At 36.3% G+C, this 26,767-nt stretch overlaps 1 protein-coding gene across 8 annotated transcripts in view; it reads right to left on the bottom strand.

Moving 5' to 3' along the window:
- The window catches only part of ZMYM2 (zinc finger MYM-type containing 2), a 98,256-nt gene that overhangs the window by 42,020 nt on the left and 29,469 nt on the right, over positions 1 to 26,767 (bottom strand). For 7 of the 8 annotated variants that reach the window (XM_026841156.1, XM_026841216.1, XM_026841176.1 and 4 more), the window contains 5 exons: positions 20,100 to 20,385; positions 16,537 to 16,702; positions 15,473 to 15,685; positions 2,992 to 3,142; positions 2,082 to 2,197 (listed from right to left, as the gene is read on the bottom strand). In XM_026841156.1, the coding sequence (XP_026696957.1) occupies positions 2,082 to 2,197; positions 2,992 to 3,142; positions 15,473 to 15,685; positions 16,537 to 16,702; positions 20,100 to 20,385 (932 nt within the window). The remainder of the gene's footprint in view (positions 1 to 2,081; positions 2,198 to 2,991; positions 3,143 to 15,472; positions 15,686 to 16,536; positions 16,703 to 20,099; positions 20,386 to 26,767) is intronic. The other variant, XM_026841226.1, reaches the window with a different exon arrangement.

Below are 26,767 nucleotides of genomic sequence, written 5' to 3'. Positions count from 1 at the left end.
CAGCTACCAAACAAGAATCACATCAAGCAAGCTATTTTCCCTCTTTCACCCTCTTTCTTACAAGGATGAATGCTCTTGCAAGCAGTGTGCACAGAAGAGAATATAGATGTGGACATAAGTTGCACAACAAGCATCTCAGCTGAATCTTTCAAACACTGAAACAACAGTTAGCTAGAAACAAAAGATTATTCATAAAATAAAAAGACAATCTAAGTACGGTTAACAAATTGGGAGTTTAAATATTCCAACCCATTTGTAAACAAAATTTTTGCAGAAGGGAGGCACACACCTTAAATAGCAGTTACTCTGTTCTGAGAAGGGTAACCCCTAACAAAGAAAAACGTATAGGAAGAACAGGCACAGTAAGAAAAAGGGATGAATATAATACCAGAAAATTTAAACCAGTTATCTGCATTAGTAAACAGTGAAAAATACAGAGCACCATAGTAAATTAGTTACTTTTTTTTCAAAGTATCATTGCAGAAAGCACTGCAATTGACCAAGTGGATTAAACCATTTTCTCAATTTAGGTTCAATCTCTTATTTGTCACTTAGGTATAAAAAAAGTCCGAAGGGAATACATACAGTCTAATGCTCATGTGGTGGTATACTGTCCTTTCCACCTAAACACCAAGTGAACGGAACAAAGAAGCCATTCTTACACAATCAACTCTAATCTAATGGTGAATACATTTTATTCTTCTAGACAGTGAATACATGAAAACTACAAAAAATTAGAATTCTACAGAAATATTTGAGCAAACTAACTGTAAGCAAGTGACCACCTACCCATTCTTGGTCTTCACTGGGAACTCAGACTGTATGGCTGCACTAATTAAACTCCACTACAACATTAAAGAGACAGATCTACACGTAGCACTGAAACCACAACAGAAGCATCAGCAATCTTTCATGAAGATCAGGAACCCACAACTAGCATCAACTGATCCAGCAGTTACAGTCAATAAGGTTATCTAATGTTGACTTATCTGCAAACCCAAGTAGGCCCTGACTGTATTTGTCATTCACTAGCTTTACTTTTCTCAAATAGCAGAATGCTTTTTTTCTGAGAGCTCTTAGTCTTACAATTGATTGCAGCCCCATGTAGAATAAAATAGATGCCAAATGAGTTTGCAAGAAGTATTACATATTTGTCATTGCATACTAACAATCTGCATCTATTTTGTTAATCAGTTCCACTGACAGACATCTACTAAATTGGTTAGGATGGAAGCACAGAACAGGGCTAGATGACAGAGGTCCTATCCAGGGTGTATTAAGGAAGCAAGTAAGAGATTGATTTGCTTTCCAGCTGACAGAAAACAGCAAAGTTTAATGACAAATGGGAAAATGGTTGTAACTGTTAAACTGCACGAGGCAACTGTCAATTATAAAGTGCACATCTAGAAAAACTGTTTTATGTATAAAAATTGGAACATTTTCTTTAAAAATGTTCTTTGATCACCTAGATTAATATCTACAACACATTTTACATGCTTTAACATTGTCATATTAAAAATATGACAATTTCAACTATCATACCCGCCTCTTCTAGTGTGCCTATCATTAGGCTTGCAACACTCCAGTTTCTGGACATAATTTAAACTGCTACTTTCATCAGTAGCAGTTTAAATAGCTTAGGCTCTAACCTTTAATTTCAGAGACAGTTACTATTCCCCATGACACACCTTTGTTAGTACAATATTCAACAGGAGAATTTTGTTACAGTATGTAGTAGAAAAGAGATTGAATTTATTGATCTTCAATGTAGAACAGCAACGCTCATCTCCATAAAGAGGCTGAGGTGGTAAAAATAAGATGAGCAGAGACACTGCTTTGTGGGTTTTTATGGTATCAAGGGGAAATGGGTTGTTATTATCCAATTTTGTAAGTTTAAGATAGGAGCTAATGTTATCATTATAAAACAGTACTTTGATCAAAAAAATTGTTATGATGCAGAAGCATCTGTTATGATAATTATAACTCAAATGTGTATATACAAGCAAGTTAGTTTAATATGCAAATACTTAACACAAACACAGGTACATAAAAGGAGGAAAAGATTTAACACAACAGCTAACCTGAAATTTAGCTACACAACTGGAACTGCAAAAGTTGTACAGTTTTCCATCAGGCATTGTGGCTTGATACTGAGGTAAAGAGTTTCGTTTACAAAAGTGGCAAATAATTTCCATACCTAAAAGAAAAATGTAGTTTACAAACAAAATAAACACAAAATAGTAGTGTAAAAAAAACCCAACAAAACAACCAAACAACCCTGGATTCAATGTAAAAAGCTAAAATTTGTCTCTTTTCCAGTTAGCTTCTACAAGTCAGAAAATCAAAAGAAATTCCAGAGGTTTTGCTGACTTCTTCCATTAAAGATCAGCATTAAATATGAAATTGCACCTTCTGTAAAATTCACCAAAGCATTTTCAACTCTTAGTTTGCAGAACTGATTCATGCCAGCTTTGCATATCAAAGAATACATGGTTTGAGTTATTTACCTGTTCCTTTCACTTAGATTAAAAATTTTACCTAGAGAATATCCATATACATTTTGACTACCTCTATCCCTCTCCAGCTGTTGCTTGAGGAGATAAAATGGGGTGGGGTTGGATCACGGACAAGAGAATTGTAGTTCATACACATGAAAATTGCACTATCATCTGCAGGGGCAGTATCACTGTGACACATCAGAGCACATTATGTCTCAACACTTTTTTCCCAGGAAGCCTAAGACAGATGAAAACTGTTTCTGACATCAAGCAAAAAGGCCAGTGGGGAAAATGACCCCTCATGGGTCCATTTACTACTGCTGAACACAAGATCATATTTTTCTTTCTCTTTTTATAAAATGGTTTTTAAAAACCTATTAAGTCACATCTGCACAGATTAATTCTAAAACAAAACCACCCACCCCCACTGTTCAGACTTTAAAAAAAAGTCTACTCTTATCACTGATGAAAATCCATCATCCTTTTCACTTACTTTGTGATTTTGCACATTTTGATTTGTGTGTATTCATGCATGCAGTTGAGCAGTATGGCTCCATATATCCACTAGGTCCTATGCACTGAGTCATGTCAAAAAACCTGCACTGAGCTCTGCAGCCAGTACAAGATGTTAATTTGCCATATTTCTAAAACATAAAACAAAGCAAAAAAATGCATTAGTTAAAACTATGCTTGGCTTTTGGTTTTAAATTATGGCATAACAAACACAGGGGGAAACTTACTTATTTCTGCAATTTACTCTCCGTCAGAACCTTTCTATATGAACTGACTCTCATGGTCATCCTCTCAAAGAGTATTCAGCACTATGGTTGGGTCTCTTTACTCCTGGAGGTGGTAAGCTGGCTAAAACTAAACTTCTGTGTAGACAAAAACTAATACACATCCCCCTCAAAAAACCCCAATCAACCAACCAAAAAAATCCCAAACCCCACCACCTGCAAACTATGAACTGTGGTGAGAGTATACAGCAAATTGTGCTTAGCTGGAAAGTTTGAAATAACTCTGTTCCTCTCTCCTTATTGATGGAGATGCTGATGGCATAGCAAAGATAAAGGATAAATAATGGTGCTAAACCTTGAAATAAATTTGTACTCTCCAAATGATAACACCCTTAATATGAGTATGAGCTAGGTATGACCTAGGCATAGCAGCTTCTTGGCAACAGCACTGTTCGGAGAACCTCTAAGTCCTCAACTCTCCTAGTTCCACTCCTCCAGACAGAAGAAACACACTGCAGAGTTCCTATGCTCCTTATTGGATCCAAAAAATAACTGTGACTCCAAAAACCTGATAAGAGACACAATTTTGACATCTCTCAACACAGCAGTCAGTCAATCAACACTTTTCCACAGAAGGGAACAAGTGCTCTATAAAAAGCACAGAAAAGTCACACCAAACAGAAATACCAATGACCCAGCCGACACACAAAATCAATAGTTCTGATCTGCTACATGTATTACATACTTCAGTGTTAGGCAAATATCTCAAGCACCATAAAGTGAGTTTCAGAAAAAAATGTCTAGACACCTTCCTTGCCCATAGAAATATCATGCTTTTGAATATGATCACAAAGAAATCCTTATTTGAACAGTGATGAGTCTTCTAACAGACAGGCTCTCTCCTTACTGAGTATTATAATATACTCTACTGCCACTTAAGATTTCTTCCCTTTTGTTGAGAAATTATTTTGACATTACCTCTCCTCTCCCTCCTTCCCTCTTCTCAAGTACTGACGGGGGAAGGAAAGGCAAAGCATGTTTCATAGGTGCTTCACTTTGTTCAGGGTAACAGAAGCTTCAGTGGGTATCTTTGCTCTGCCTATCTTTACCTACCTACATTTGAGAACTATCTAAATCCAGTCTTAGAGACAACCAGAGAAGAAACTTACAATTTCATAACATGTACATAAACACATACAAATACATATGCCTCTGACACAAATTTGGTATAGCACTTTGGAGAGACCAGCAAAATTTCAAAACACCACCCAACTTCACAATTCCCACATGCTGCTTTGATGAAATCTTTGCTGTGGATTTCGTCTAGAAAGGAATATATGTCAAGATATCAAGCTCCTACCTAGAAGAGGGTACTTTATACAACTCCAGGACCCTCCTTCCCCCATCTTTATTTTTTTTTCTGTTTGCTTTTTAAGATGTTACCCATCCCCTAATGATCCTCCTCATCAGTCACAATATTGACAAAATTCACATTAAGTCCCAAGACCAAAATGCAACAATTGCACTGTTCTGTGAGTTAGAGCTATTCTGACAATAATACATCCATCCCCTCTGGCAGGCTAATAGACAAAAAGCAAGGCATCAAGAATACTTCAAGTTACATTACCGGTGAGAATACAGAAGATCACAATTTAAAAAGGACTTGAGTTTTTGGAACAAGCTTAATGGACAACCACCATCAAACAAATCTACATGTGCAAACAGCCTTGATACCTCTACGATAAAACAAAACGTAAATCTAGAAGCACTGATGCAAATATGCTGACAGCTTAACAAGCAGCATTCAGGAATATAATCAGAAAACAATGCACAGATAAGGAAAGCTTTCACAAGTTCTACGTCTGAAAGAAAAATCAAACTGAGGCTATGATGACTTCAAGAGACATGAAAATATAAGTTACAATAAATGAATTTGCAGTAAACTGATCAGATCATAGTCAGAAAAGATTGTATCAACAGATTATATGTTTCAACGAAAATCTCTTAAAAGTAGAAATAGCTTTTGCTAACTAGCATCTCAAATATCTCATTATTTAACTGATGTCAAGAAAGGACTATGCCCACAAAGTACAGTGCAGCACCACATCCATCACTGCCACATTTCAAACATCCTTATAATAGTGGAGTTGTATACCGATTTCACTCTAAATCTTTTAGACTTAAAAGCAACAAGAAGAATCTTTATTAATATCTAGTAATAACCCAAAAAAAACCCCTAGATCTAAATTATCAAGAGTACAGAAACAATGAATTTCCAAAAGACACATGAAGGATGCAGAAGATTCTGTGGGTAGAAACAAAAGCGTAACAGCAAAGCTCTCACTTTACTCTTGTCATAGCAACCAAGAAGAGTGTTTGAGCATTTCTGCATTATTAGAAGCTTAAACACGTTGTTACACAAATGAAAAAGACACCAGTGAAGAATGAAAAATTAAAAGGTCTGAAACTTCTTCAAACTTATTGCTCCCAAAACCTTGTTGAACTTTTTTCCTGTATTTCTATTACTCTTGCCAGCACTCCCCAAACTTCTAAGTCTGAATATTAAAACCGTTCAAAAAACAAGGACTATAACACTATTATAAAAAAGATTAAAGCATACCTGAAATTATTCAATCAGCATTACACAGGTATCTCAAACTTTTAACAGTCTAACTCAAAGGCTTCCTCTGTTGACAGAGGACCTAATTCTGTACTGTCCCATATGTTTTTAGATAGCCATGTGCAAACCAAGAGTTTTATCTTGTTCTTATATGTCAAATTTCCAGATGAGACTCTCTCTTCTCAAGGTCTTCAACTAAGACATTCATGACAACATGTTATTTTTCATCTCTAAGAATCTGCAGTATTAGTTTCATTCTGTAGAAGAAATAATATTTGAGAATCCTTTTCCCTAGAAGTACCCATCTAACTGGAATAAACAAACAGAAGATTCACAAAACCTAGGGAGAACTACAGTAATACACAGGGTCAGAGACCATTCTTACAAGGTAAGGACTTTTAGCCTGGAAACAAGGTAACTTAAAAGTATAATGACAGAATCAAAAATGGTAGAATATGGGGCACTATAATCAACTGTTGTCTTTTCTAATATTAACAACTATGTGAAATCACAGGAACATCAACAGAAGTTTCAAAAGAAAAAACAGGAGGCAGATCTTCACACGACAAACAGCAGGTCAGCAGAACTTACTGACAGTCCCATGGTTGGAACTGCTTATGGGTTCACAAGGACAAGCACTAATTAAAGAGATTTGCTAAAAACAGCATACAGAAATATTGTGTAAAGTTCAAGAGATGCTCTGACCTCTAGAATCAGAAACTAAAAGAATGCTCAGGGGAAAAAATCCTAGGGTCCTGCCCTGTTCTTACTCTTCCCTGCATGCCCATTTATGTACACTGCAGGAGTCCCAATCCCTGATCTGAACCAGAATGGCTGTTCTCCTGTTCTTACTACAGAACATTTTTCTTTTTAATTGAATATTTTAACCACCTTCAAGGAAAAGTGGGTGTTCAGAAAATAAATTAAGGAAAATGTTGTTGGTATTTCATGGCAGGAGACAAACACTCAAACTTCCTGACACTTTATTTTTAAAATCACTGCTTCATTCTTTGTTTCAGAAGTATAGAATCACAGAATCATGTAGATTGGAGGGGACCTCCAGAGGTCAAGTATAACCCTCCTGCTCCAAGCAAGTCCAGAGCTGGTTGGTCAAGATCTTGTCCAGCCAAATCTGAGCACCTCCAAGGATGAGCATTCCAAAAATTCTCTGGAGGATTTCACCAGCCTCACAGAAAAGAAGTTCTTCCTCCTATTTGAATCAAGTTACTCATTGCTTAAAAGTTGTGTCTCTTGGCTCTCATCCTGGCACTGTGCACTACTCAAAGGAGTCCAACTTCGCCCCCCCTATACCCTCCCATTACATAACTTACTCCCCTTCAGTCTTCTCAAGGTCCAACAAACTAAGGTCTCCCAAGCCTGCCCTACTATGTCATGTGCTCCAGCCCTCTAAACATCTTGGCAGGTGTCCACTGAACTTACACCAGTATGTCAACACCTTTCATCCTGTGGAATCCAAGACTAGACACAGTGCTCCAGATGCAGTCTCAGAAGTGCAGAAGGGCCTAGAAATCACATCTCTTGACCTGCTAGCTACACTCTTGCTAATATAGCAATAGGTTGCCCAGAGAGGCTGTTGAGTCCCCATCGTTGGAGATACTCAAAACTCAAATGGACATGGTCCTTTATGACCTGCTCCAGGTGACCCTGCTTGAGCAGGAGGGTGGACAAGATGACCTCCAGAGGTCCCTTCCAACCTCAAGCATTCTGTGATACTACCCAGGATGCAGTTGGCCATCTCTAATGCAAGGGCAAACTGCTAACTGTACAACTTCTTGTTCACCTGGAAACCCAAGTCTTTTTCTCCAAAGCTACTTTCTTGGCAGGTACCTTTCATTTCAGGTGAAGTACTGGCTTCACCTCACACTCCCCATGATAATACACTGGTATGCAAAAGTGATTAGACAAAAACCTGCACATTCAATCTAATCTCAGTTTCAAGTTCCCTTCAAAGATGGAATGAACTCAGAACCAATCAACAAGAGAAAGTATCAAGCATTTTCCTTCCCAGGACCACTTTTGGCAAATTCAAATCTACAGTGTCTTACAAAAATATATTCAAGTTTAAGGACTGCAATTTTAAGGAAAATTTTAAGTAAAAACACTGCTATCTAATTAGTAAAGAAAATTCTATCAATTAGATTACTAAGTACAAAAAAATTCACTTAGCCCGGGGCAAAATTTATAGAGAATAATGGCCTACTGCCCTCTGAGGGGAAGCCTGATGCAAAGTAGTCTGACTACACCTCTCCCTCACTACTCCACCTAGAATCTTCATTGCACATCTGACCTCTTCCAAAGCATAAAGTCTAATGTAAATGCAGAAGCCTGCATATGCTTCTGTTCTTATTGTATTTGATCATAAACTCACTCCTTATTCATGACCTGTCATGAACTGTTTGTATACCCTATTAAGAGACTTAATTCTAGGAAATCAGTTCTACTTCATGATAGGTATCTCATGATAGATAACAGAGAAAAGATGTATTATAGAATGCTTCACACGATACAAAAATTCTTAAAAGTTATTAGTTCTATATACATTTTAAATTTTAATTCTGTCCACTGAACAGTCTTGAACTCAAACCGGCAACTACAAATTTTGGCTATCAAGATGCAAGACAAAACAGATGAATGGGATATATTCCAGAAATACAAGTACTGTCACAACAGAAATTCAAATTCCTGGAAATAAGAGAAAATTCACTTGGAGGGTTTCTGAGGAATTTTTATTCTTGCCATTATTAGCAACAATCATTTTAGAAGGAATCTTGATCTTCCTTTACATCTTACTGAAAGGATCACAAAAGCTGAAGTCTAGAGCTCTTTTTGCATGCATCCTACTAAGAAGAAAGATCAAGCCCCGAAATAAATATCAGACCAATACTGTAATGTTTGCAACTGAAGCTGATTAAAGTCTCTGTTCTTGAACTTCCTGGCTGCAAGAGTACTTCAATAAAGCTATTAGTGCCTTGAATCTAGGCATCTGTGCTACAGACTTTTGTTCTTGACCAGAAAAAGCAGTATCATCTGCTTTACGTGCCCCCAGAAGGATAGAGCGCAAGATGAAGAACATGCCTGTAGTGTAAAAGCACATTCTTGCTACAACTTCTCCCATGCAAGGGCAAGTCGATCAAGAACACAAGAATACCAGCTGACTGCTACAACACTGTAGCAGCCCAAAGATTTGTTTCCAGTTGAAGGCAATGCTTTACAGTTACACATATATGGTCCGTGGTCTCAATCCATGCAAGCTTCTCTCTGGTAGCTTTACAGAGTAATAGTTATGGATTAGAAATAAGATAAATACCAGGAGAGCTTCCAGGAAAGAATATTCTGGGACAGAAACACAGTCAACCTGTGTTCAAATGGAAAGGTAGAGAAAGAAGAGAAATTTTCTGTAAGTAGGAAAGCAGAGATATTCACTACAGAGAGAGTTCTATGATAACAGAGATTCATTTGCAAGGCAATCAAGAAAACAGCAGCTAAACTAGTTCAGATTTATTTGAAAGAAGGATGGTCCGGATGGATCCAGAAGCAACACGCACGTCTAAGAAAAGAACCAGATGTCAGCAGAATCTGTAACAGCAAAGAAAGAAGAAACTGTATTATTTATTCAGTCTTTTGAAATACCATACCCAAACCATCTCTCCCCCAAGAATAACAACTATAAACTCATACCTGCTCCAACATAAGAGATTAATATTAGTAACACCTCAAAAGCATCTGTCCAAGTCTTAAGAGCAAAAGCTGAAGTAATTGCTTTTGTGGCCCTTGAACACTAAATGATTTGTGTTTATGTTGCATCAGCTGAATTCTGCAAACAGCCAAATGGGTAACTTGTACAGTAACATTTCTCTGGCATCTCCAACCGCCAGTGCTCCCTCTTCTTGCCAGTTTTGTTCCCGCTCTCAAGACACGTGCCTTTATGCCTTCAAGAAACACAGAGCTGAAACTCTGTCTCAAAAAGCAAGTTACTCTTACATTAACTGAATGTTTGGGCTGTTTCTGTTTTACCTTTTCTCCCTCTTCCGCTCAACCTTGTCCAATTATTCCAGGTATAGCGGTGCACAAATGTGATTATATCCACCCTAACTCAAATACCTAGTCATATCACCTCCTTGCTTACTCTTCCTAAGAATTTCCTGTGTTCCCACACAGATCACACCTCACAATTTTGACTGCTGCAAGTACTTTTCTTCAGAACTACAAAACTGTTTTAACATCTCTGATGTACCTATCTCACTTTATCCTCTAACATATTGATGAAATAACATCCTGAACACTTACTATGTGTTATGTGATATTCAAATGCCTAAGGAAGTTGATTATATAGTTTTTATTGAAGAGCAGCAAATTCTAGTTGAAGACCAGTCTGAAGCAGAAATGGCAAAATAAATGGTTCCAGAAAACAGGAGTAAATAAAACGTAGAAGGTAGAACAATAGGATAGTTTCTAGAAGGGCTTGATTTGCATCAGACACACAAGAAACTTGGAGGCTTAAACACAAGAAGCCTCAAAAACACCCCCACACCACTCAGCAGGAAGAAAGGAGAACTGATTATTTCTCAATTGATAAAGATTTCTGGTTAACCATGGCAGACGTGTTAAAAAGCATCTAGCTATCTCCATTTGTAGAAGTGTACATAGTATCAGATATTGGTATTATCACAAATTATTTAATACCAAACTAAGTATTACCTGAAATGAGACAGAAGTGGTTTACCACATGAGGAAGAGACTCCACTATTAAATCAGAGTTTGAACTGGCTGAAACGACAGAACTTCTCTTTAAAAGTGACCAGAAATTTAAAAAATAAAGTTTGAAAAGTCAGTATTTCTATCACTTCAGTGTGAAGGGGCTGTTGAACTGTCAATTACTGGTTTTGTCAACAGCATTTACTCTTGAAATAGATACTTGGAAACGAGAATTTACAAAGCAGCAACAACAGCAGGAAGCAGCAGATCTTGTAGTTAATTGTACTATCAAAATAGAAAGACAGATCTGTCTTAACAGCAAAGAAGCACAGAAAAAGAACAGACACTGCAGAGGACAAGACGAAGTTGAAAGCCCTAGATGCTTCCACTGAAGTACTACATGACAAGACATTCTATCATAGCATTCAGTGAGATTTAAACCAGTTGATATCAATAAATTTTGTGAGACTAAATACAAACTCTATATAAGCAATGAATTGTAAGTTGCAGAACTGATACACATATTACTGTATACAGTGAAGGCTCCTAAACCTCTGCATACAGATAAAACAGATGAATTAAGTTTGAAGAGTTTCACAAAAGCAGTTGTTTAGCAAGGAGCAGAACTTGAAACAAGGAAGCACAACTTCCTAGGTTAGTTTTTTTTTCTATTGCTTGTAAGTGAATAGCTTAAAGGGATGGCATAGTCTGATTAGTCTTAAAGCATGTTCAGCACTAAGTCTTCATCTAATCAGGGAAGTCAATCAAATGAAATTTTATTCAGTACTGAAAAATTTTCAGTAGAAGAAAAGACACTGCAAGCATCCTCTCCAACTAGGAAAATACTCATCGGACTTCCATTCACCTGGTAGTCACTTCATACCAGAGCTATTAAGAAGCCTGTGAAGAAACAGGTAGATCTCCTTCCCCCTTCTTGACAGTACATGAAGACCATCACTTCTAAGAAGCACCCAAAGCAAGCGAATCCCAGGTCATACTCTAACAAGAAGAATTTTAGTTATAGAACCAAAGAAAAAAAAAAAAAAAAAAAAAAAAAAAGAATCAAGAGCACTGTGGACTGATCAGGCCAGTAAGCAAAGCAGTTAAAGACTGTTATTTTTAAAGCTAGACACAGACTCAGCTTTTTCTTAGTTGAACAGCTGAACATTAAAAGGTATGGTTGGTTGCACAAGCCAAGTCTCAGAATTCACATGTTCCTTAGAACAAAGTTTTAAAGCCTGTACCCAAATCCAGCAAACCAGGACACAGACAACATGGTAACTGCCTTGAAAAAGAAGTCACATAATTTTGTGGAGACAGAAAATATGCAATAATCTCAGAAACAGAAACACTGAAACAACATATGTACTTTTGGTTAATGTGTCTTCATGGCAGACACATTAAGGGTCTGTTTAAATTAGTTGCATAGATATTAATTTTTAAAGGAAGGTTTTGGGTTTTTTTTGAATGGTGTTCTTGTTTTACTGATATGAAATGCCTACTCGAAGAAATATTTCACCATCTGCACAATTTAGCCACCTGTCAGATATGAGCTCATTCTCTTCTAGCATTGTTTTTTGTTTTATTCTGTTTAGTGTCATTCTTTAAGTCCATCTTGCCCCTCTACATGTGAAGAGTTTGAACCTCAGTGCAATAGGTAAATAATTTATTATCTTGTAGTAGTGGTCTTCTTCAGGTTAAAAAAACCCAAAACAAACCACTTCCAATAAGGGTTTTGTTTTGACATTTTTTCTAAATTGTCACAGTAATTTCATTTCTGGAGGAAGGATTTTATCATTGTTTTCTCTTTTTTTAAAAAAGCTTTACTTGCACTTAGCTATGTTCAGGAATGGCTGTTGTGCCACGAGGAAATCACAATGCTCTTGCATATAACCACAGTGAGCATTAGTTAGACTATGTTTATTTATACATTTTTAATTCTTACACAATTTATGACTCTAATTTTTATACCTTTTTTAATATAAAAAAACTAAGCTCTGTAATTACTTCAGTTTTAGGTAAGAAAGAACAGCCATCACCTCTCAGAAAAGCAAAATACAGTGTGCAATATTCAAGATTATTTGTGTATCAGTTTTAAAGCAGGTTCTTAAACTGCTATGTAGAAAGCTAAGTGCATCCATCACCTTGACAGGTGACTCAAAACACTTTAGAAAACAACTACTCCCCAACCAAGGAATAACACTGTTTCCTACTCCCACCAACAGTCTAAAGCAGAAGAAACCCTTTGTAGCAATGGATTATTTGCAGTCAGTGGCCATTCCGAGAGCCACTGTAATTTTTATTACCCATAATATTAATTTTTTCATTCCAGGAAGAAAAAATATCCATGATAAGTTACTGAAAATTAATTGTTCAAATCAGTGTAATATTTATTTAAAAAAATTGGGATTAAGTATATAGATAGGTACAAGTAGTAAGAATCAGTTTTCATTTATTACTACTACAAATGTATAGCATATTGTTAGGTGTATGACATTTACAATAGAAACTGCTTAATACAAAGCTCATACCAGTAAGACCTATGTATTTTACAAGTGTTTGTAAGAAAACATTTGCCAAAATTTGTGACACACAATAATCAGTTGTACAACACAATGCTGTAATCAAATGATACATCAACTTTTTCCTGTATTATTGATTCCATTAAGTTTATTTCAGTATGTAATAGCAACTCTCCCATATTCTCTTCCTTCACCTGTCTCCTTTAAAAGCAAGATCTAATAAACATTTCTAAGAAAAACAATGTTACGACTGAACAAAGCAACCTACAATTTACCAATCATGGCCCAATGAGTTGTCAGTGACATTTTCCAAAGTCTAAATTGCTTCTTTAAGAACAGAGTTCCTTGAAAACATTCAGTTAAAAAAAAAAAACAAACAACGTAAATGGAAGTTCAAACCTAACTAAATACTGCTCAGCAACTAAATATTCTCAAATAATTGTGTCCTGAGCAACTTTGACACCTAAAACATACCCTAAAAATTTCCTAATTTTATAGTTTGAGCTTCTCTTAATATCCAAAATACCCCAAAACCCCCACACTCCAGAAACATTTGAAACCTACCAGTTAAGAACTATACTAAATCACCACTCCAAACCAGATGCACACGAGCACTTGAATTAAGCTTCTCACAGCCTATTACAGTTCCCCAGACCAAATATTTTCACAAAAGAATTAAGAACTTGCTTGAATAAAGTCTGCCGTCAGAACTGAATGCACCAAAACTATGTGTCTCAATTTTAAAGGTTCTCTTAAGGATCCTCACAATAATGCACAATACCTGACACTACTTGTGAAGATTCCTGGTACTACAAACTGCTCCTACTCCCCAGATCAAACCAGAACTTGCTACCCATATCCTTCTCATTCTCAAATACATAATCTAAACACAAAATACAACAATATCTGAACACATAAGAGTACAGTCTGTAATGAAAGTACAGATTTATCATTCGACCTCTCAAAATTCCACGTTCATTTCATAATTCCATGTGTAGTGCATGTTATACTGGTTGTGTGAGAATGTCTCAAGTTCAAAGTTAATCTCATGCCTTTTTGTTTCTTCGAGAGACAGTATTCAACGTTTCTTCAAGTCTTTCCATGGCTTCTGGGCATGCCTATGTTTTTAGTATCTTGGAAACCTATCCTGTCCCTTTTGGTATAGCTGTGACAAAAGAATAACGCTTATGTTACCTTTTCAGTTATGCTGTTTACATATGCACGTTTCCAATCTGCTGTTTGCACATTGCATAAACACAAGAACAGCCATCCCCAAAAGCATCAAAACTGAATGTCCAAAGAGAAAATACAAACATACATGATGCAACATGAAAGAACTTAAAAAATTCAGCACTGCACTCCCTTTTCTCTTGGATCATTGGTTTGTCAAAAATGGAAAGAGATGAAGAAAGAACCCAAAGCAGTGTGCAGCCCTAAGGCCACTCACATATTGAAGTGTTATATTCAAAATCAGATAAAGAAATTTCTTCCTAGTAAACCAGTACTTTCATATTTTGTAACACTATCCCTATAAACTCAGAGAATGTACCAAGTAAAAAAACCCCAAATTTAAAAAAAAGTAAAAATCCCCAAATTGCATCTCTTCGTTCCCCCCCGCCCCCAACAAATTAACAGATTTATATTTGTTAATTTAACAAAACATTTAAACCTTCCAGCCAGCATTAGCAATGTTTCAGAGCTCTGAACTGGCTCTATAATATGTAAAAGATCAGCATCAGATTTCTTGAGTTGGAATTATTTTTAACCACAGCAATTATTACTATCTTAACAGTCTTAAGACTCAATAAAAAACAAACCAAGTTAAGAAAATTAAATCACAAACTCTAACACGTGGAAGGATGAAGGTAACAATTTTGAAATCCTATGCTGTACAGTGAAGGAGATTAGACATAGTACAGGTACACAGCCAACGTGTAATCAGTTAGAGCATTCTCACAGCAATGTCCAATCTGTAAGCTCTGCACATTTTTCAGTGTTTCAATTGCTTACAAGCAAGCTTTTATATCAAAAAAGGGAATATCACTTAAGGACCAGTAAATTTATGTGTTGGGCTTGCTATTAATGTACTCATGATTGAAATATACCCATTAGAAAGAAACAGAAATTATTATACATGAAATTAAATTTGTTTTCTTCATTAATAACAAATACGTATTGCTATTGCAGCAACATCAAAAAAATCCAGTAGTAAAAGGTCCAATCCGGCTAGTTTGCCCTTGCTAGCATTAATTTCATTTTCAGAAGTCTTTGTTACTTAAGACTTCTAATGAGAAGCAAAACCATATTATGAATAACAGGATAAATTTAAGGAGTATTAGTATCTATTTGATTTTAATTTATAGGTAAAGAAATAATTACCTGCTTGTATTCACCAACGCAGTTCTGACAGCAGAATCTTTTCTGCTGACCATCAATAGTAAGAATATTGTTTCCAGCTCCTTTACTGGGCAAATACTCCCCACAATGCTCACAGCAATTCATTATTAAACCATTTGCCATCCTGTATCTATTGAAGCAATGGTCACTGCACAGCTTATGAGTCATATTTTTAAAGCTAACTTCATGACGAATCTAAAAAAAATAAAAATAAAAGGTATTCTATCACCACACAAGCACAAAGTTGCCTGAAACTACTAGACTAAGCCAGAATTCTTACACTCAAGTAAAATAACTGAAAATAGATCATACAAGCTCACTATTTAAGGACAGAGATGCTTGAAATGAGCATGAAATACAGAAACAGAAATTGGTGTTTCTATCTTCTTCAACTTTCTAGGAAAAAAAAAAATCTTGGACAGATATGCTCCTGTAGCCTAGAAGCAAAGATCACAGGAAGGACATAATAAATGCACACTAGAGCAGAAGGTCAATTTATGCAATTTTACAAAATATTCAATTCGCAGGCTAACAACATGGCATATAAAGACTGGCCAGACATATATGCTGTGTTAAGTAACAGCCTGAACTACGACAGGCCCAGTAAGGGCATCAAGAGTAAATTAATACATTCATGAAAATTCAGAATTATCTATATTCTACATATCTTTAAAAACATTTGCATGATCTCTCAAAACATACAGTAAAAAACTAAAGAATAAAGTAAATCTTGTCTTTTTTTCAACAGCAATTATTCCAATGTGGGAGATCTTGGTTATAATTACGAGATTCTATGCCTAACAATATTGTTGACAGTATCTACTGCGAAAGGCAGTTCAAGTTTCTGAAACAAAAAAACAAATAACGTCTCTGAATTTTCTCCCTTCAGTTGTTGTTTATGAATATTAAGCCTGTGTATCTTAGTATCTCACTGTGTATGAAAATACTGAACCATTTTTAAAATTTCCTTCAGTTCTTATTTCAGAATCTAAGTTATTAATATTTTCATTATTGAGCAAGGTAAGAGAAAAAACAGTCAACCAGACCTCAGTTAGTTTACCACAGATAGTGCATCTTGATTTATTCAAAACTCCTTTTGAGGGATTCTGTTTATCTTCATAGAAGGATAAACAAGATGTACTGCAAAACTCCTGGAAAGACTCACTTGAATCAACTTGAGCAACAATGGTACCCTTCATTGTTGTTATATCTCTGAAAAAGAAAAAAACCCACTAGTGTGCTTGTGTATAAATACACATATATATTTAAACAAGAACATTTTACATTTTCTAAGATTTTGTGGGTCTACAGTTAAGTCACATGTCAAACATTAAGTTTAATAATAATAGTATTTTTACAATTACTGTAAGTACTGTAAGTACAATGTCCTTTCTGTGTAAAAACCTACTTTTTTTGTTTGGACTGGGGCTATTTTTTTCCCATTACATTATTATAGAACTAAGTGAACATTAGGTATCAGTTGTGGCAAACTCAATCTTACACAAAAAATTAACACTGCGAATTTGAACTAGCCATTTTGCAACTTCAGGCAAAAGGTGTAAATTTCATATGAAAAAAATTCAGATTTATAGTAAAAGGCAAAGAATGGCATTCATTTGTATGTAACTCTACCATTTCCAGTATTATTCTCAGGATAGGACAAGATGAAAACAAAAGCTTTTTTTCTCATAAATAAAACTAAAAACCTTAAAACTCTACCACAGACTTTCCTAGAAGTTTTATCATTTAAAATTTAAAAGTTAATTCCATCATTACTTTAAAGTTCCAAAACACCTGAACAGTTCATGACGTTACCCATGAAACTGCACCAATTTAACATATTCAACTGGAGAAGCAACCACCAATGAATTTAATTTGAAACAGAACAAGCCTTCTTCTAACCAAACTGACACACTGTTTTTCACTGCAGTTAATACTAGACTTCCTTTATCTTCAACTGTATGCTGCACACGCTGCAAACTTAGCAAAGTCACTAACACCATGCTTGTCAGTGCACCTTTGTAATCAGGTCTCCCAAACTTCTAAGGTCATTTCTAAGGTAGTTTCACTCTTAATCCCAAACTACCACATACCATAAATTAGAAGCACTAAAGAGAATATAAAAGCTTCCCACTTTGCCTTCTAAGTAGAAAAACCTATTATTGACATACAGGAAATACCACTGGACTGAATAAATTAAAAACTGACTGGGCACATCTGGATCTCTATTGACATCATGATGGATCACCAGCTGGAAAAGATATGCCCCAGATACTTGTACCTAGGAGGCCCAAAACTGGGGTGAGTGGGAAACATTGGAAACATGCTGTATGCTTCTCCAGACTCCCCTGAAAACAGACTTGTACTGCTCCTGCATATTAACAACTGCAAGCCTGCCTTCTTCCATCAAAGGGAAGTTAGCAGATTTTGGTTTATCCTTTGCCAAGCCAGTAAGGATTTGTGTTGGGGTGTGTTATCACTTCTGTACTGCAAAAGGCAGAACTCCTGCCTGAGGAGTGTGTACCCTTTCTGGATGGATTCCACCAAGACTTATAAAACACTATTAACTTGTAACAAAGTCAATAAAAACTACAAATACTAAGGAGAATGCCAAATATTTCCTATATTTTCTTTCTTATAGTAACTCCTTGCACTACTTATGTAGGTAGTCACAAAGGTTTAGAAGAGTGCTAGGGAAGTGGTTTACAGTAAAATACATTAAAGAGTTCTGACTTTTCAGATGGGGTTACACAATTTTTAAAAAAATTTATTGTAGCTTCACTTTTTCCACTTAATGTCATCTACATATTAAAAGATAGATCAGAGAATTACCTCTGAAAGTCTGACCTATGACATATCAACTATTAACATCTATCCAACCTACATTCAGGATCTCTTGGATTTTGCTAGAGTTCCCTTATCCTTTCACTGAACTGCAACCTGACAATATTATGTCTGCCTTAGTAAGAAAAGATCAAGTACAAAGCAAAGAAAACCTGCTTTGCAACCACCATGTAGCAAAAATTTGGCAATAAACCAAAAAAAATGGCTGGATAAGGTTAGGGTTCGCAATGAAGCCATGCTACAGAGGAGCAATTAATTTTAGGCACATATGGCCTTCTATTTAACTGTACTTGAGTAAACTACTGCATACTAGTAGAAAAGCAAAGACCAACATCACCTCAAAAATTGTCAAAGGTGGTTTCACAGAGGTTCTCTAGAAATCAAATAGACTAAACAAACAATTTTAAGTAACTCCAAAGCTAGAAATAAGGTATTGTCCTCGTCAGTAAAAAATAATGCCTTACCACTCCAGGCAGTTTTGTATGTAGTCTCTTACAATACAAAGATAAGTATCTCCAAAGTTCCAACAAAGCACAGATTTAGCCATGAGTTTTCAAGATTTTGAGCCAGAAATAAAAAAGATTAGTCTAATCTTCATCTTTATATACAATAGAGCTACCTGAATATGGTAGCCACTGGATTACTTCTAAAAAAAATATGTGTATAAACATGTACAAGCCAATAGAGTACAGAATGCTTTTAAATAGCTCTGTGAAGGTGAGGGTTGAGAGGATTTGCGCTTTTACATGTATTTTTAAAAAGCTAAAATATGGTAAATCTACTAGGTTCAGTGTACCAAGGTATGAATACACACAATATCAATACTTTCTATAATTTATTTTTACTGAGTCTGAAGGGAAGAGGAAGAAAAAAAAAGATACTCAGATCAGTAGCTTACATCTGAATACAAGCCATTAATTCACCACACTGCATACTGAAGTAAAACTTTTTCACTAGTTTAAAACTGCGATTGAGCAGACCACACTCCCCAAAACATACATTAATGAAGGCAATCTTTACTGCAAGCCTTCTTTAGTTCAACAAGAATTCATCATTTAACTTGAGTCACTGCAGGGTATACTGGATTGAGACTTTACTGAAAAAATATGAAAAAAATGCAAGTATCTCAGTAATCAGTACACCGAAAAAGACAGTGCAGGTATTTTGTACACCTAACACTACAACAGTATAATTATGAAAGATTTCTCTTTGGCAATTTTAAGTCTGGGAAATAATGAAAAATTACAAGTCAAACCAAGCCACTAATTTAGAATAAGCCACTTCTAGGTATGCTTGTCACTCCCTCTGTCTTGCCCACTTAAGGTATCTTCAGTTTCAACGGCAGAAGAGCTCCTGAATCTCTTCTTTTATAGATTTTATATTTTCCTTTATCAAAATGCTTTCTATACAACACAAAACCAACTTCTTTTCATAAAGAACTCTAGATATAAAGAATACACCTTGCCAGAGGATATAACTTCAACATCTTGTCCTTTTAAAAAAAAAACGAACCCAAACATCAGTAATTTTTAGTGTGTTGGCTTTCATAGAAACAATCTGCCACATTTTAAAGCTGGCAGACTTTTTATTTTGTTATGGCAGACACAGCGAATTCAACATTTCCAAACATTTAAGTGACCTTATATAATGTACTTGTATAGTCAGGTTTTATATCATTAATGGAGCAATTCTCATACATGCATGAGAATCCCAAGTATTACTGGATTTAGCTGCTAATACAAAACAAAATAAAAAAATCCCTTACTTTCTGCACATAACACAAAGTTTCTTTGGAGTGGGTTTGTGTGAGAATGATGAGAGGCAGGTAGTAGAACAAAAAAGGTGAGCTGATCCTTTTCGCTGATACGCAGTCTGTCCCTTTTGTAAAGGCTTTTTGCAGTTTGCACATGTGACTTTAACCTGTTTAGAAGGCTGCTGCTGGGCAGAAGGCTGGAAAATCTGTTTAGGAAGTGATGCTACAGGTGACAAGGAATCCACACCTGGTTGCTTCTGATTCCTAGGGAAGGAAGCTGACTGGGATATCCAAGAATCTTCAAGACAAAAAAAAAAAACCAACAACCAAACAAACATAAAAGTAAGTGAACAGACATGTACATATATAGAGAGAATAATATTCACAGATACATCGTCATAAAATAATTTCTGCTTGAACTGACAATTAACAGAAGAAAGCTGGTATTTTAGAAATTCAGGTTTAAAGTATAATGCTGTTTGATGGCATCACTCCATTGTTACAAAGCTTCAGAACACGAACAAATTTCAGAATGGTACCATTTTACATCTAGTGACATGTTTTGCAGGTCTCGATTCACTTGCACTGGGTTTGCAAACTGGCAATTTAACCTTCAAACAAAACTGCAATTATAAAAGAAAGAGACCAATAGAACATGGAAATTCTAAACTATGGTTTAAAGCTATAAGCTCTAGAAATTTCTAAGAACACAAAATCTTAGATTTTCATTAGTTATGTTGTTCTAAAGCTTTAACAAGCATCATGTGTCCAGCTGCGGTGACAAACCCTAGAATTGGGCTTCCCCATATTAGTTCTCATCCAACTAGCAGCCAGAAAACTATACTAAAGTTAGAGCAAAGCACTGTGGCTCCAGATCTGGGATCTCCATTTATGTCATCGATTCCTGTAAGAGTTCCTGTTTTTCTTAACCTTTTTAATACAATGAATACCACTTAATGTGCAAACTGGCAAAGTCATGAGAGTTCCAAGTCTTCCTCAGTAGAAATCAATGAACCTAGAAAATAATATTTAATTAAGTTCTGGCAGTACACAAATCCATGTCCCTCTGTTCCAGACTCCACTAGTATTCCATCTGTATTTGTGGACAATAGACTATTAAGGATCAAAGTCATATTTGCCCAATCTTTTGTAACGTGACATGCTACAGAGTAACTGGCATAACAAGAACACAAGTAAAACTTTTTCTCCATTAGAAAGACATCTAAAAAGATTACATGCTTCTGCTAAATTATAGGCTCAGTATCCTTGTTTGGAGCAGAATATACAGTTCTGGGGGAAGAAAAATCCCCTAGTAAATAATTTCTTTTCTCTAGAATTTAAGCTTTCATTTTAATAATTATCACAAATAATTATAAATGCTGAGCTTCTGAAAAATGCCAAGAATGGGATGTTACTTAAGCATAATTTAAAACCCAAATAAGAACTTCTTTCCATTATAAAAAACATTTACCTGCATTTTCAGTAGTATGTGTCAGCTATCCTGAATACTGTCACAGGACTTGGGACTTACCTTTCAAGTTTTTTATTCCCAGCATCTAGAACAGTACTTCACTGTTACTTAACTGAATAGTAAATACCTGCAAAATATTACTGTATTGGGTAATACTTGTTCTACTACTTTTAGGTGAAGAGTAAACACAGCATTTAGTGTAACTAAATAGAAATACTGAAGTCTTGCGTATCTTACTGCAGTAACTCACTGTATTCCTCAAGTGTTATTACAACTAGTATTAAAAACCAAATGTAAGAATTAAGATTTTAAATTCTGTAGCTTCAGACAACAAAAACCTTAACCTAGAGACTTCAGCAATTGCCTATACCTTATTCTTAAGGGACATTATCTTGGTTTGTAATCATTCATTAAACAGAAGGCATCCTCATACTATTTCTTAAAGTCCTCTCCCCAAGAGGGTTTTATTAACACCATATTCTGGTGTATACTTTTAAAATTAATTTTAGGGACAAAGTTCTGAGAAACCTTGTTACAGCAACAGACAACATACATTCCTAGCAAGTAGATCATCATATCCCAGTGTGACTTTGTAGCTGTCAAGAATGTCCTATTTCCGAGACATAAGGCAAGTTGGAAATTTACGTATTGTAATGCTTGAGGGTAAATAGAAGAGCTAGAACAAAGAGGTGAGGGAAAGAGGCAAAGGAAGCAGAACAAAACACGTTCTTCTTTAAACCATTAAGTGTTTACCTTTGAAGGCATGAGTATTCATACTGACAAACTAAGATGTCATTACAGTGCTTAAAGTTAAAACTCAGTTAAGTGCCTTCTCCAAACTTTTCTATACTATTATGTATAGGAATTATTATACTAGCTCAGATATATTTATATCCTGGTAGCACCTGAAAATATTTTGAGATTATCCTCTTCTCATACGTTTCAGGTGGGAGCACATTGTATCTCTTTACAAGTTACACGTTCTTGTAATTTCAGTAGCACTCTACTGCCACTCATGAAAACTTTAGTTTGCCAGGCTCACTTGGGTTTTAAATTTTTACCACTACTTCCTAATAACCCAATTAAGACTATTTCCATATTTCCTTAGTATTTTAATGCTTCAGACAGGCTTCCTTAATTGATATTTCACTGCATTTCCCATTCCACAAACATACCACGAGAACATCTGAAGATCTTCCTGTCTTTTGGTTTTTTGCTTTCACTTCTTCCACATCACACGCCCGCAGATATTAATTTTTATATTGTGACTTTTCTTCACATCTCACTTATTAACCAAGTTACCTCCTCCACTTTGTATTATCTACAAAGAATCTGTAAAATATGTTTTTCGTGTTCTTGAACCAAGAAGGTGTATCACACTTCCTTAGTTGATTCCTGATGAGTTTCCATACCTCACTGCCCACAGTTCTTTAATGGCCAACTTCATGAGACTGTACAGCTTAATTTTCAATTTCTTCTTGCTATAATGGCTGTTCTGTGTGTTCTCATTCTTTCTCACGCATTACTGCTCTGAACTGCTATAAAATTATTCCTTACTATCATTTGGACCAATGCGTGTATTTGTGGAGCCATCTTGCAAAAATAGCTCAATGAAATTATATCTTTTTTAAAAGCCTAAAAAACTGTATCATTATAACTTGGGGCAGAGGTGGGGAGGAAGACAGTAATAAAGTTTTACAGAGGTATGCAGGTCTCGAAACAAATTCAGTTACAACTGCATTAATGACTGAGTTCACATCAAGGCAATTCTGAACTGCATCCGCAATTTGCCGTTTTAATGCACAAACCCCAGATTCCATTCAGAGAAACAAAACCGAAGTTCCAATCCAAAAGCACCTGAAACTAATCTACATGGACTTTTGTTCATCTATCTGGACTTCTCCAAGACCTAGTATATGTTCCCCAACAACATTATTGATGCTGAAATGGAGACATACAGCTTGGATGGATAAGGAATTGGCTGGATGGTTGTGTCCAAAGAATTAGTTAATGGCTCCATGTCCCAAGTGGAAATCAGCAACAAGCTGTGTCCCTCAAGTGTCCATACTCAGACTGATACCATTTGACATCTTCATAAACAACACAGTGGGAATAAGTGCACCCTCAGCAAGTTTACAGGTAACACCAAGCTGAGTGGTACAGTTGATAAGTTGGAAGGGATGCCATCCAGAGGGACCTTGAAAAGCGTGAGGAATAGGCCCACATGAACCTCATGAAGCTCAACAAGTGCAAGTGCTCAAGTGCAAGGTCTTGCACCTGCATCAGGGCAATCCTCAATATCTATACGAACTGGGAAATTAACAGACTGAGATCAACCCTCTGGAGAACTTGCAGATACTGGTAGATGAGAAATTGGACATGAGGCAACAACATGTGCTTGCAGCCCAGAAAGCAAATCATACTCTGGGATGCATTAAAAGAAGCATGGCCAGCAGGTCAAGGGTGGTGATTTCCGTCCCTCTGCTCTGCTCTGGTGAAACCCCACCTGGAGTCCTGTATACAGCTCTGGGGTCCCCAGTACAAGACAGATATGGGCCTGTTACAGCAGGTCCAGAGGAGGACCACAAAAAATGACAGAAGGCTGGAACACCTCTCCTGTGAAGAAAGTCAGAGTTCAGATTGTTCAGCCTGAAGAAGAGAAGGCTCTCGGGAGAACCTTATTGAACCCTTTCTATATATAAAGGGGGCTTACAAGAAAGATGGGGGAAATAATTTTTACCAAGATCTGTAGTGGTAGGGCAAAAGGCAATGGTTTTAAACTGAAAAAGGCTAAATTTAGATTGGACACAAGGAGTATTTTTTTTAATTATGAAAGTAGCAAGACACTGGAACAAGCTGCCCAAAGAAGTTGTGGATACACTTCCCCTAAAGTGTTCAAGGTCAGGTTGGATGAGGCTTTGAGCAACCTGGTCTAATTAAACATGTCACTGTCCATGGTAGGGTGGCTGGACTAGGTATTCTTTAAAGGTCCCTTCCAACCCAAATGTACTCCAATGTTTACTGGGGACACTATGTTCTGAATTAACAGGTTGGACAAAAGTTTCTCTGTTGTGCACCTACTGTTTCCCATACAGTGGAGGCACTTAGCCAATGGGAATAGACTAACACTGATCCAGAGAAAATCTTCCAAACCACATACAGAATCACAGAATCATTTAGGTTGGAAAGAACATTTGAGTTCAACCATAAACCTAACACTGTCAAGTCCACCACTAAACCATGTCCCTAAGCACCACGTCTAGACATCTTTTAAATACCTCCAGGGATGGTGCTTCAACCACTTCCCTGGGAAGCTTGTTTCAATGCTTGACAACCCTTTCAGTGAGGAATTTTTTCTTAACATCCAATCTAAACCTCCCCTGGTGCAACCTGAGGCTCTTTCTTCTCTTCCTGTCACTTGTTACTAGGGTAAAAAGACTGACACCCACCTTGCTACAACCTCCTTTCAGGTAGCTGTAGAGAGTGATAAGGTCTCCCCTCAGCCTCCTTTTCTCCAGGTTCCCTCAGCCACTCCTCACAGAACTTGTTCTCTAGACTCTTCACCAGCTTTACTGCTCTTCTTTGGACACACTCCAGCCCCTAAATGTCTTTGTTGTAGTGAGGGGCTCAAAACTGAACACAGTATTCAAGGTGCAGCCTCACCAGTGCCAATTAGAGAGGAACAATCTCTTCCCTAGTCCTGCTGGACACAGAATTTCTGATATAAATACATATAATGTATTTGCCTGAGCCTCACTACCAACAGTTTTTTGATCTACTATTTTTCTAACATGTAGTTGTCACATGTCCTAATTCCTTTGTCACTAGGGAGAAAAAAGGAAGTATCAGGACACAATACATGTTTGCATCTTCAAGGCTTCAAATCCTCTATATAGGAAGCAAATATGAATCTTGTCCAAGATGTAAGCTAGAGTGCCTTTAAGAAAATGACTAGTTCTGAGATTTGCAAAACTGCTCTGTAAATGGATGTTGTAAGTCCTTATGCAAAGTTTCGGCATTCAAATGTTAACTGGCAAATCCTTAAAGAAAGTTGTGGTATCTGAAAAAAAGTTTGCCATCCAACTTCTAATGTCTTATTTTGGAACTATAAGCAGTGTTTTTCAATCCGCGATCTTTAAATTATATAAATCAATGCATTTTTATCATCACTAGTTTTAAACTGAGTAGGAGTCTCCACATTCATTGGAAGTATTTTAGAAACCTGGAAATGAGAACAAATGGAACACCACTGATCCAGAAATTAATCAATCCTTAGCAATCTTAGACTCGAATTGTGTAGAATATTTTAAACATATTTAAGATCAAATGCTTCCTGTCATATCAACGTTTCTAACAGGCAGGGTTAACTTACTGACAGATTTTCTAGAAGAAAAGGAACAACTTCTAGGGAAAAAGAACAAAACTGCAACTTGTATCTTGAAAACCTTTCCTTTACATCTTTCTAAGGACAAAACCCTGTAACCTGTAAAAGATTTGCACATACCATGTTTCAGGCTTTTTCTTGTGTAAAAGCCATTTCCACTATAGCCGTCTTTCCTCCTCGTTTCTTCTTCTCATTTTCTTCTTTGCCATTTTTCTAACTCCTCTCATCTGGTATTTTTCTCCTTCTCTTACCCGTTTCAGCCCTTCCTGCTTCCTTTTGAACCTACCACTCATTTTTCCAATACAAAGACCACAGCCATAAAAAACTTCTCTATATGTACACCCTGAAATACATCTCTCATATCTACTTGCAAACTTTTTTTTTTCCTCCCTTCTGAGTGAGCCTTTTTCATCAAGTCTCTAATAGGACTCCCAGCCACTACTCCTGTCTCTCTGAACACAATCTGTTTCAATACTGCTATGGTCCCAGCCTATCAGACTTCATACCAGCAGAACTCTGGTGTGTCTCTGTTAATCACAAGAAAAATAAAAGTTCAGTAGTTAAAGGGAAAGCACATGCTGATTTTCTTAAGATGCACTTTCCTCAAGACAAACAAAAGGGACTACTTTAAGGTTACAAATGCTTTAAGTACTCATACACAATTACTTGACCATCTATGATAACACAATTATTATATCCCATGTCTAAGGGATCAACTAGCAGTAGTGGGAATGTTGGTTTTAAAAGATTAAGAACTGAATTTCTAAATTATTCAGTGAGACATCCAACTATAAAAACTTCCCAGCTTTCAACTTTCCAAGTCAA

Source organism: Athene cunicularia (assembly GCF_003259725.1).
Source record: "Athene cunicularia isolate RWA chromosome 1 unlocalized genomic scaffold, athCun1 chr1_part1, whole genome shotgun sequence".
In the NCBI taxonomy this organism is placed as follows: domain Eukaryota; kingdom Metazoa; phylum Chordata; class Aves; order Strigiformes; family Strigidae; genus Athene; species Athene cunicularia.
This window is presented reverse-complemented; position numbering and strand designations above follow the sequence as displayed.